The 12,485-nt window shown below is 41.3% G+C and overlaps 1 protein-coding gene across 2 annotated transcripts in view; it reads right to left on the bottom strand.

Moving 5' to 3' along the window:
- LOC147178177 (C-type mannose receptor 2-like) overlaps nucleotides 1-11,043 on the bottom strand; it is a 31,471-nt gene extending 20,428 nt beyond the window's left edge. For both annotated transcript variants that reach the window (XM_086068432.1, XM_086068431.1), the window contains exons 1-3: nucleotides 10,946-11,043; nucleotides 10,310-10,494; nucleotides 8,996-9,185 (exon numbers count right to left, since the gene is read on the bottom strand). In XM_086068432.1, the coding sequence (XP_085924558.1) occupies nucleotides 8,996-9,185; nucleotides 10,310-10,354 (235 nt within the window). In that variant the 5' untranslated portion in view covers nucleotides 10,355-10,494; nucleotides 10,946-11,043. The remainder of the gene's footprint in view (nucleotides 1-8,995; nucleotides 9,186-10,309; nucleotides 10,495-10,945) is intronic.
- Nucleotides 11,044-12,485: the final 1,442 nt, after the last annotated feature.

The raw sequence follows: 12,485 nt of genomic DNA, 5'->3' as shown, positions 1-12,485 counted from the left end.
TTTGAAGCCCTCCAGATGTGCTGCACCCATCAGGACTTCACGACAAGCTGGCAACAGCTTGAAGTTGGCATTGCCATGGGGTGCTCAATCTCTCCCATCTGTTTGTTGCAGCCTTTGAGATCATTCTCATCGGAGCAAGAAAGATGGTTGGAGAAGTTAAACCACCTTCAGGTCAAAGGCTACCAGCAGTGAGAGGCTACATGGATGATATCACCACCATACTCCAGACAGCAGCATGCAAATCAAGACTGCTGCAGAGGATAGACAAATTTGTGAGTTGGGCGAGGATGAAGATCAAAGCCCCTAAATCACACAGTCTATCAGGAGAGGAGTCAGAAGCGAAAACACCATCTTTGTCGCAGGTGGTGAGAATATCCCATTGCTGGCACATCTGCCTGTCCGCAGCCTGGGCCGCACTTACACAGCAGAGCTCTCTGACAGGTAGATGGGGGAGACTGTGAGGCAACAGCTTGCAGATGGCCTGGCCAGGATCAATCAGACCCTACTCCCTGGCAAGTACAAAGTGTGGTGTTACCAGTTCATACTGTACCCAAGAGTGATGTGGCATCTGAAGATCAGCGAAATTCCCTTCTCAGTGGTAGGCAAGATGGACGGGCTAGCAAATTCGCTCATCAGGAAGTGGCTGGGACTGTCAAGGATACAAGCAAGAGAAGGCCCGGTTGGTGCTGGAGATGAGGGAATCCACTAACCAACTGGTGAGAGCAGGTCGAGCAGGCCTGGGGAAGGGCGTGGCTCTCTTACTCTGGTCAAAGGCCTCCAAGGAAGACCAACGAGCCATGGTGGTGGCAGAAGTGGCAAGAACTGAGCAGGAACGCCTTAATTTCAAAGCAGTGTCCCAGGGACAGCAAGGGCGTTGGGCATCATGGGAAGGTGTAACAAGCAGGCTCATGTCATGGTCTGACCTGTGGAAGATCCTCCAAGCCAGGCTTAACTTTCTGATCAAAGCAACATACGACACCTTGCCCTATCCCAGAAACCTCCACCAATGGTTTGGTGCCGAAGAGACTTATTCCCTTTGCAACACCATCAATACGAGTCTTCAGCACATCCTGCAGGACAGCACTGTCCCAAGACCGCTACAGATGGTGACACGACATAGTGCTGAAAAAGCTGGCAGAGGCATGCAGACAGGAAGCAAACAGCAGACCTTCTGCCCCAGGCCGACATATCATCTAGTTCACAAGGGAACTTGTCCCACCAGGGAAATACATCAAGACCCCTCTCATCAGGCAGCGAGTGGAGCATGAGGGTGAACCCGGGGAGGCAACTCCAGTTTCCCAGGGAGATTGACGAAACAAACATCGCTCAGTCTATACCTAGCCATTTGGTCAGAAGCTCTTTGGACAGTCCTTTTTGAGCTCACTGTCCCATGGGAAGGGGGCTTGGAGGCTGCTAATGAGCGGAAGCGAGCCAAGTATGCAGACCTGGCTGCAGAGAGAACCCTGCCGTCGCTCCGCCACCAGTGGACGTTCTGGGGTTAAAGGAGCGAAACGTCAACGACTGGTCGTCCCCAGCTGTTGACACGCATTGGCCCACAGAGGTGTTCAGTGAGGTGTCATAGTACATCTGCTATCAAGGCATTGTTGGAGGTGCGTCAGGCAGCAATTAAAGTTGAAAATTGCTACAGTATCTAAAGCAATTTATTTGTAATAGTGGCGCCTATTTTTTTTTTTATACCCACCCTTCTTACTTTAACCATCTCCAAACATGTATTTTTTATTTTTTTTTTACTGTATTTAGTATATGTTGTGGGCTACTGAAAAATGGATGGTGGGCCGCAAATGGTCCCCAGGCCGTAGTTTGGACACCACTGGTTCAATGCACAGGGTAAATTTCCACTTTTTATTTTTATTTGTAATAATGTAGTGTGAATGATGGATGCATGAATGTTACTGTGGTATGTGTGAGCTGCTGCAACAGCCTAATTTCCTGAAAAGGATTGTTTAAGTACCTACTAAACAACTAACCTACATCGTTACTAGCAAACTAACTAATTAATCGAGTGACAAATGGACTATTGATTCTAATGCTGCGTTTACGCCGCATGTGAAATGAAATGTTGCCTCGCGCACATCGTGGGAGTTGATTGTGGGTGATCATTGGTGCTTTTGCGTGTCATTCGCACCAGATTTACTGAAGATTTTCTTGTTTAAATTCAAAACACGGGTAAAAGAACCACTTTCTTCATTTCACAAATAACCACAGACGACATATAGCAACCACCGCTGCTTTATTCTTGTTGTACAGCTCACACTCTAAAAACAGTTGGGTCAAAAGTAACCCAATTATGGATAAAAAATGGGCCGATCCACTGTATGGGTCAATTTGACCCAACTTTCTGGGTTGTTTTATACAAAATGACCAATTTTTTTGACACACGTAACGGATCCGCTCAATATTTATTAGTTGTTTTATGCTGAAAGACTCATTTCTAGACTCAAAGTTGGGTCAAATCTACCAAAGTAGAGGATCGGTCCATTTTTTTACCCATAGTTGGGCTATTTTGACCCAACTGTTTTTTAGAGTTTAATGTGAAGTTTGGCATGGATGTGTGCAGCGTGACATGAGGTGGTGTCCAGGTTGATGAACCATAGGCTACCTACACATAGATGCACACATACAGTACATGATGCACGCATACAGACACAGCAATGACACACAGGCACGACTGATTAAATTAAAAACTCAATGACATATAAAATGTTGGCACTAATGTACAGTAATTTCTGGGTAGCGTGTTATGCACCTTGACGACTGAAATGTTTGTTGCTGTCATCGTGAGAGCCGGCTGGGCTCATTCAATGTAATTAGCGATGATGTTGACATGTCATTTGTCCTCAAATGTTTAACGGTTAAAGTACCTCAACCATGTTACCTCATTATGGAAGGAATTAAGAATGTTAATGAGGATTGTTGATATCTGTTGATTATGTGATGATATTTGTTAAATATTGCTAATATTTATTCATAATTTTATAGAACTAGAATATGTGATAGTTAGAGTACATTAACGTGATTGAGAATTATGGTACTGTTGTCAGGCTGGGTTCTCAACTTGATGGTGAAGTGAATTTATTTAATTATAACTGTTTGATTTATAATATTACTATTTAGAAGTGGACAGAACTGCTTTAATTTACCCAGTATGGCTCTGTGTGAGAATTTAAGTTGATGTGAGGGGGTGAAGCGAATGTGTTAATTAGATTCCTTTGTATTTTACAACCGGTTGAACAGGGGGGGTTTAGTGCCATCTCTTCTGGCTCTGAAAACAACGTTAATCTTTATCTTGTGACTGCGGGGGAGGTTTTGGACAGCAGGAGAAGAAGAAGAAGGGGGAGCATTTTGCCGATGTGTATTGATGTATCATGTGACTGTCTGAGACGGAGAGGAACGGCTGAGGATTGGTGGAAGAAGACGGGGAGGGGTTTGTAGAGTCACGGAAGGATATTAGTGACTTGCTCGTGGAAGGGGCGTAACAGATGAGGTAGAATAATGGCGGAGTTTCACTGCTACTTTGTCTGTCCATAAACTTATGAAAATAAATCCTGATTTCACCGATCTCATTGTCTGATTTTGATAATTAACATTATGAACACGGGAAAACAAAGAACGGTTTTCCAACAATGGTGAGCTAGAAGGAGTAGGATCAGAACCTACAGAGTGGACCTTCTCAAGAATACTGCCCGTCACCCTCAATTTTTTCATTTTATGTGCCTTTTTAAACATTTCCCCATGGGAATGTGTGTGCGTGTCTTAACTCTGTGTTTTAAGTTCAAAAGGACTCTTTGAGTTTCCCTCCAGCAGGGACTGGACTTCGGTTTATAACCCCCAGGAAACGCATACCACAGCTCCGACAGACCTGAAATCCTGTCTAATAAGCAGTCCGCAGACCATCTTTTATGGTCTGGCCTATCCACAGGAATTAGCCATGTGTTTTTTGGGGGGGAAACAATGCCCCGTGGAAGGTGTATGGTACAACAGTGCCCTCCAACGGTCACTATCGATTATCCTCAAGAATCCTGCCGCTCCTAATTAATCTGAAGTCTACATAATTCGGGACATACACGGACTCTATGTACTTGACTGACATCAAGTAACTCCTGTTGTTTATCTTTGTACACAACATGTATGTCTATCTCAAATGAATGATGTGTGTAATTTATGTAGCCACCTAGGTTTAGCTAATTAGTAAGCTTAGCGGATTCAATAACTTTATGATCGTGGTAATGTTTGAAATGTGTTCAGAATGATAAATGAAGCATCTGGCTTGTCAATTTTGATCCAAAATGATCAAATACTATCCCAAAAGCTTGGTCTAAGTCGACCAAGTCTGCTGGCTACGGCCCGACCCCCCCTGCTGACACAGCTTTTAAAAGCTAGCCGCGAAGGAACTTCTCTGTCTTTTTCCTGACACTCTTTCCTGCAACTCTTTTCGTCACGCTCTTTTCCTGGAACTCTTTTCCTGAACTCTCTGCCCCCTGAACTGCTCAAGGACTCTCTCGTTCCTACAACTCCTCCACCCTCACTCCACCTCACGTCTGGCCCCATGAACTTTTCCTGATCATCACGAGAAACGTGGTCGCTGAGGGTGACCACACGACTTCTTCCTTTGAGCCCCGGACTTGAGTCACAACGCGCATCCCCAAAACGCGCATCAAGCAAGGACTCACAAACACACTGCACATCCCCAAAACGCGCGTGTTTGTTCCAGCCATGAGTCCGAGGCGCCCCCGCAGCGCTCACACAAGGACATTCAGACCTACAGGCCGCGCGTACATCACCGACCAGCCGCCGAGACTCCCGGGCAGCATTCCAGCTGGATGTGCGCCACACAAGGACCTGCCACTGCCTCCACGCCGCGCGTGCACCTGACCAGCAGCCGGAGACCTGCTACAGCATTCCAGCATTCTAGCATTCCAGCATTCAACCGAGGATCAACGCTCGAGTCTCTCTCTCTCCCGTGCGACTGAACCCGTTCGTGAGTTGCGCCTCCATTGCAATCTGATGATCATATACTACTGGTGCAACGTTTTTATTCAAACATAAAATAATTGACAGGTCAAACGCTTCCATTTTTATCCCCCATCTACCTTTTTCATCTACCTTTTTTTATCTTAGTTAGGTTGCAAGTTTTCTTTTTATCTTTGATTCACAGTCTCATTAATAGGTTAGGCTGTGACTGATATACGTGTGTTTACTAAATACATTTGTTGTCTAGAAATTCCATTTCTGCCTAATCATTTGTGTTTACTGAGTGGATTAGTAATTCTCTTATGAAAGCAAAGAACTCCATGATTAACTAAAGTAGCAACTTCAGATTATGAATACTTGATAATAGGATTTTTATCATTTATTTTGCTACTACAAACAAGCAAAGTCAACGTGGTGCCCCCGAGGTTGCTGAGGAAATTACAACTCCCCTCAGTACCGTCTAAATTTCTATAATAATATAATAAGCCATTACGGCAACCCAAATAATCGCTACAGTAGTCCACAACCCCACTTTTTCCTTTTACGTCTCAACTACCGTCCATCCAACCTTCAGACTCTCCTTGATTTCTGGCAACCACTCAATTTTTCTTCATTTTTCAACATTCTTGGACTCAATCTTGAGACCCAGACATGGGTCACCAACAGACTTTGGGTGGACTAAGGGAGAGCTCTTTGCATTCGCAAACTGAGATTTGGATGTAATTTATTAACTTTGAGAGTGTTTTCATTTGACAAATTTGATGAAGCACTGAATTAATTGTTTTTATTATATTTGTCTGATATTCCCTGTACAGAATCGCATTCTGGTATTGGTATTTGTTTTTCCTTTATTCAATACACATTGTCTGCACATCAATCTCAGCTCCTTGTCTACTCTCTTCTTGAGCAAAATCCTAGAACTTATGTTAAACTAGTCCAGTAACCTTAGTACATATCAATGTCTACTATTTCGTCATCATGATTACTGACATATATAGGGGTGGGGTGGCGTGGCTCAGTGGTAGAGTGGTCGTCTCCCAACCCAGACATTGTGGGTTTGATCCCGTGCCATTATGACCACATCAAAATATCCTTGAGCAAGACCCCCAGTTGCTCCTGATGCTGCGTCATGAGTTGTCGAATGTAGAGCGCTTTGATGGCCTTGTAAGGTGGAAAAAAAGCGCTATAAAAATGAAGTGACATTTGTCATATGTAGGTTAAACAACAAATTTTGTTTTGATGTCGCTTTTTTTCTGCTAAAAACAAACCAAGAAGTATCCCGACTAGTCCTCCATGTTTGTTTGCTCTGAAGTCATGTTTATTCTTGCGAGATTTCCCATCTAACCAGGAAACATACATGAATGAATTTGGTTCGTGTATGATGTGTTGATTTTACCGTGTGGCTGCAGTGCTGCACACCGCACACGGTACGGTCACACTGTTACTGACGTGTTTTTTTTTCATTTCATGTGTGGGGTCTTTTGCAGTTTGAAAGTCGGCCGACAATTTTAACATCTTGACGTGTGAACCAGGTAATCCAATAGCTCTCGCTGCAGCCGCTAGCACTGTTAGCACGCTAACACTATTAGCCGCCCTAAACACCGGCAACGTGCATCATGCAATACAATGTCAGCGTAATTGTCATTTTCTAGCGCCGTTAATTGCCGATTGAATGTGATTTCAGAACAAAATTGTGTTGGTCACAATAGTTTATGCCACGGACACACATTCTGCAGTCAAGTCAAGTAATCCATTGCGCCGCAACAGGTGACACGTCACCGGGAACTTCAAAATAAAAGTGTTCCAAGACATTGCGCTCCACATATTATTTGGTAAGGTCAGGTTTAGTTTGAAGTTTCTCCGCATAGAGATCCGGACGTTGACGTCACGCATCCCAAATGGATGCCTCACAAAAATACACGGATTGAGAAGGACCATGTGTATTTGTATTTGTAGTGGCCCAGACAATCCAGACTTGAATTCAGATGAAAATCTGTGGAGGGAACTAAAGATCAGGGCGATGACAAGAAAAGCTCATTGCTAAAGATGAATGGGCAAAAATATCAGCTGAGTCATGCAAAAAGCTGATCAGCAATTATCGGATGCGTTTTATTTGCTGTAACAGCCAATAAAGGCTTTTCTTTTTTTCTTTTCTTTCGTTTTTCTTTTTCTTTTTTTCTGGAGAGCTCAGTATTGTTCATTCGGTAATTTTACCGATTTGACATGTCATCATCATTGCTCTCTTTTTTTATTTTATTTTGTACGTGGGTGAGTATGTGCATGTGTGTGTGGGTGTGCGTGTGTGTGCGTGCGTGCGTGCGTGTGTGCGTGTGTGTGAGTGTGTACTCATTAGTTGACCTAAAACCTATTAAAAATCCCATACCATTCACCTAAACCGAATACTTCAGAATCCAGCTAGAGTCGTGAAGTTGTCAGGAGACCCGAGGAAGGATCAAATAAAAGAAAGTAAAGTAAAATCCAGCACCGACCAGACATTACCTACTACCCACCGGGTTACCAACCAGAGTTTTTCACCAACCCCAGAAACATCTAAATTCCAACAAATTAGGGAGACCTCAAGAGACCAAAGGAGACACTGAGGAAAGGAAGGAAGGACAGATAATAATAAAGGCTTTTCTATTGATTTTCGAAGAGAAAGGTACAAATACATTTGGATGTGCCACTTTTTGTTCAAATGTATATAAAAGTTTAGATTTTTTTCCTACAGGGACAGAGAGAGAGACTGTAATGCAATGTATGTCTGAACTTAGTGTAAAATTCATTATTCAGCTAGTCACACACACTGTAAACTACAAACAAGGCATACACTCTAAAAACCAATAAGGTACAAACACAACGTGGCAACGTGTATTGTACTATTCTAGAAAAACCTCACCCGCAATTACATACGTGCGGTTCTACAAAAAGCCACAATGTGGTACAAGTGTCGATATACAATACATAGGCTACCTTCCTGTTCACATTCTTTGTTCAAATTGATGTAGAAATGTCTGAAAATCCCATTGTTCTTCTCTACACTCTTTCGTCGTGACTCACCGACTTCCCTGGCTTCCGTGAGAGGAGGACGGAAATTACCGTAATGACAGTACTTTTTCTGTAAAACACTAGGGCTTAGCTTTCACACACCATTGGAATTTTTCAAATAGCACAAATGGTGCCAGAGTTATGGTAATCTAAAGTGCACCTACGGAAATGTGGCGCTGGTGGCACACTCGGTAAAAAGTGTTCCACAGTAGCACAGACTACAGAATTAAGGAAATCAAATTAGCTTTTGGCATTCTTCCTAAAAAAACGGGACAAATCGTGTCCTGGGAGAGATTTTTATTTTCCCAGGACAGCTGGTAAAAAAAGAGCACAATTCTTGGAAAAACTGGACGGGTGGCAACTCTAGCTCTTGGGTGGAAAGTTTACGGATAAAAGCTAGTTTTAGCCCTCCTCATCATTGTAGGGGCGTGTTCAGAGAAATAGTCACGTGACGTCTATTGGCGGTGTGTGCTAGGCAATGTGTCAAATATTCCATCCATCCATCATTTGAACTGCTTATCCTCACCTACAATGTAAACTGTACAACTTTACATTGCTGTAAAGTCGGGAGATTAGAGGGAGATATAACAGATTATGAGCCACGAGGGCGATAGGGTTGAAATTTGTCCTGCCTGACACAGTTACTTTTACATTACTAAGACATGCAAACATGGTGCTTTGTGCTATATTAAGTGGCGTTATGTCATCCGTGATTCCTTGCAAAATGAAAAAGTGGTTCTTCTTACCGTATATCCAACTTTAAATAGGCAATGCCCAGCCTCTTCAGTGATGCGAGAGATGGGAATGCACAAATGAGCATCCAAGATTGAAGACTTGCGATTAAACTACCGCAGGAACACAAGGTGACAGTTCACTTTGTGTGCGGTGTAAACATGTATATAAGACTTAAGATAGGATTGTATAGATTTATATGAAAAGGGAAAAGAGAGCATCTCACTGCAGATAGACGGAAGCAGTTGGTCACACTGGTTGATTATCCAGTATTCGTTGTCGTATAGTACACAATTTTCTGTGTCCGGCATTTTGTTTTGTTCTCCAGGATTCCACTTGCTGTAGTCACAGTGCAACTTGAAGGTCTTCCCCGACGACCACTTCCAGCTTGGCAAGTACAAGCCGATCCAGGCAAACTGCGAGTGAAGCAACAATCTTTTTTTTGTGTGAATCGATATTATATATTATCTTTATATATATATATATATATACATGTGTGTGTGTGTATCTATATTATATATTATCTATATATATATGTATATATATCTATATATCTATATATATATATGTGTGTGTGTGTGTGTGTGCGTGTGTGTGTACATGTATATATATGTATATATATTAGATTGTCAAACGATTAAATTGTTTAATCAGATTAATTACATCTTAGAATTTTGATTAATCACGATTAATCGCTCAATAAAAAAGGCTTTTTAATCAACATTTTTTCCCCGCCAAATTTGATGAGCACCAGGTTATGTGTTAATTATTTTGATATTTAATGTTATGAGGACGTCTTCCACATTTTTTGATCCACTGCACCCGCTCATCCTCGTCTTTTTCTAATCATTTAATTACTTGCATAATTTAAAATGGAAAAAAACCCTCAATATTTTGACATGAACAAATATTCTAAATGTGATACGCAAACATTTATTAAATGCTTTACTTTAATGCATGTAATTATGTTTATTGCTCAAACACAACCTTTCCTACCTTAAACGTAGTCATCGACTGTCACGCTAAAGGATAATCTATGGTCAAAATGAATAGTGCGATTAATCTGTGTTAATTCATGATTAATGCAAAAAAAACAACTTGTGATTAATTTATCAGTTAACACTAATATATATATATATACATACGCTCAATGTAATGTTATGTCATGTCAGCATACTATGTGCTATCTTACCAAGCAACTAACCAACCAACTACCTAACTAACTAAATAAATATTTTGCAAACTAATTAAATAACTAGCTGACTGTTTAACCGATTAAAGCAGTAACTAAATAACTAAATAGCAAACTCACTAAACTGACTGGCAGACAGATGAACTAACTGATCATCTGAACAACAAACAAACCGAATTCTAACTAACTAACTACAAGTTCTTTCTATCCAGATAAAATCCCAGAAATAAATGAAGACACCAGCTCCTGTGATGCAAGCACACAACTATCATTTAAAAGTTAGTCATTCCTACGTTGGCAATATGACATTTTTCATTTAATCTCTATCCAGTGTCATCCCATGATTACCTGTTCTCCCTTGAGCATTTTGCCGAGGTCCACCATGTCCATCATGGTCTTCACATCCTCCTCGTCATGTAAAGCAGCAAGGTTGTGCTGCTTGTCTTTGCAGTAACGCAAGGCCTCATCCCACGTCTTTGAGGAATTAACAGCATAGAAGCGACGGTAACCACTGGTGCACGATGCACACGAACCTGATGAAGAGAGAATTGTGTGGAAGTGACACATCTGTGGACATCAGCACATCCAAAAATTCAAGCACTTGCCATATGCAATGATAGCCACGACCAGAAGAACTTTATCCATCATTGTGGTCTGGTGCATCACTGTCAAAACTTTTATTCAGTGTCGTCACCTTCATTTGTTTTCATGCAAACCAAAAACAGGAAGTCTTCTTGTTTCCTCTTTCCATGACCGAAGTCCACATGATGGTAATGAAGTTTGGTTATAAAATGCCTCATAGCAGCAGCTTATGGATGACAAACTGCACTTGACCAACTGTGCAGTCAATGTTGAAGTTATGTATTAAGGCACGCTCCTCACAGGCTTCGCAACCAGACCGGGGCCATAAATTCCCATTTAAGATAAATAAAAATTCAGCTAATTAGTGTATTTTAAACAATGAAACATGACTCTAATACAAACCTCGTTCCCTTCTCAACCAGGTGCTAAAGAATCGTTCAGTGAATTACTTATAAACTTTTGTTTTCTCTGTTTTACTGTGGCGCGCACACATCTTCTCTGCTCTTGGAAGATGGCGCTACTAGCCGTACGTCGGTTAATTACGTCAGTTCCTGTCGGTTAATGAGACCTTTTCCTGTATCCTTCAAAATAAAAGCATCAATTATATTATAATAGCACAATAAAACAAAGCAATTCTGCAATACAAAAATGCTATTCCAAAAATAATAGCAGGGTCATTTACATGCAGTGTGGTGCTATTGGAATGGAGAAACAACAAACTGATGGCAGCGAGGGACAAGAAAATAGAAGGCACCTATGGCGACTGCGAATCACAGCACTGATCAAGGTTATTCTAGGATTAGTCCAAATTAACTAATGTTGCTATATTTTACGATGATTGTGTGATTTACTGGATAGTAAAACGATTCCGTTTTCATCCACTAAAGTGTGCTAACGCACTTGGTAAATATTTCTCAAGATTCTGTATTGTTTACTATGAATCTGTATTTCTGTATGATTTATTTTTGTTTTAAGGTATTTACAAAGTCAAAGGGCAAGGTTAAAATGTTTATATACAATGTCAATTATACTCAAAGAAAATATTGTCAAGGCTATAAAACTTAATAATTTAGGGCAATTCATGTATAGTATATGTCTTAAATAAATTAAGAGGATACACAAAACATACTGTTTGAGTTGTTAATGGCATTTTTTGTTTATTTGTATTGTAGCACTTATGGTGTGTTCACACAAGGAAGGTTAATAAAAAATTATGAAGCATCAGTTGGAGAGACCACCTTTCTTTCAACCAAAGATGCTACACTGCACAGTCAAGTAAGTATAAAGCAAATGGACTGGTGTTTCAAGTGCTCCCCCTTCTGGCAACAGTTGACAAGCTCTTACCAGCTCAGTGGCCTTGTGGTACAGTGTCTGCCCTCAAACTGTGAGGATGCAGGTTGAATCCCTGACCCGGTCATACCAAATAATATAAAAATGGGACCCATTGCCACCCTGCTTAACACTCAGCATTATAGGTTGGAATTGGGGGGTTAGATCAACAAATGATTCCCGAATGCGGCCCCTGCTTCTGCTCACCGCTCCCTCAGGGGAGGGGTCAATAGCGGAGAATGAATTTCGCCCGACTTAGGTGGGTGTGACAATCAGTGGTACTTTAACTTTATTATTTTGCTTCTTTTAATGCACATATTAGGACACTCAAAATTACTGTATTCTTTGATCATAATTGTGTTAACACGGACAATCTGCTCAATAAGCATGTGTATCATGTGTCATGTGTAAGCATGCAGCTACAAGTAGTTGTGTGGATGGGTATAATAGTAATAATGATGGGGACAAGGGTTGCAGGGCCTGGAGGCTGCATTATAATCTAGTACTGATATACATATAACTGTAAATAAAATAACTTTCACTGTTATGCTGACGATACTTAATTATATTTGCCTCTAGACATAACGAACCCGCACAACTGCTGTAATCTGGA

Source organism: Leptonotus elevatus, chromosome 2 (assembly GCF_054856555.1).
Source record: "Leptonotus elevatus isolate MCC_2025b chromosome 2, RoL_Lele_1.0, whole genome shotgun sequence".
NCBI lineage: Eukaryota > Metazoa > Chordata > Actinopteri > Syngnathiformes > Syngnathidae > Leptonotus > Leptonotus elevatus.
Note: the sequence above shows the minus strand (reverse complement) of the source record. Positions and strands in the feature narration are given on the sequence as shown.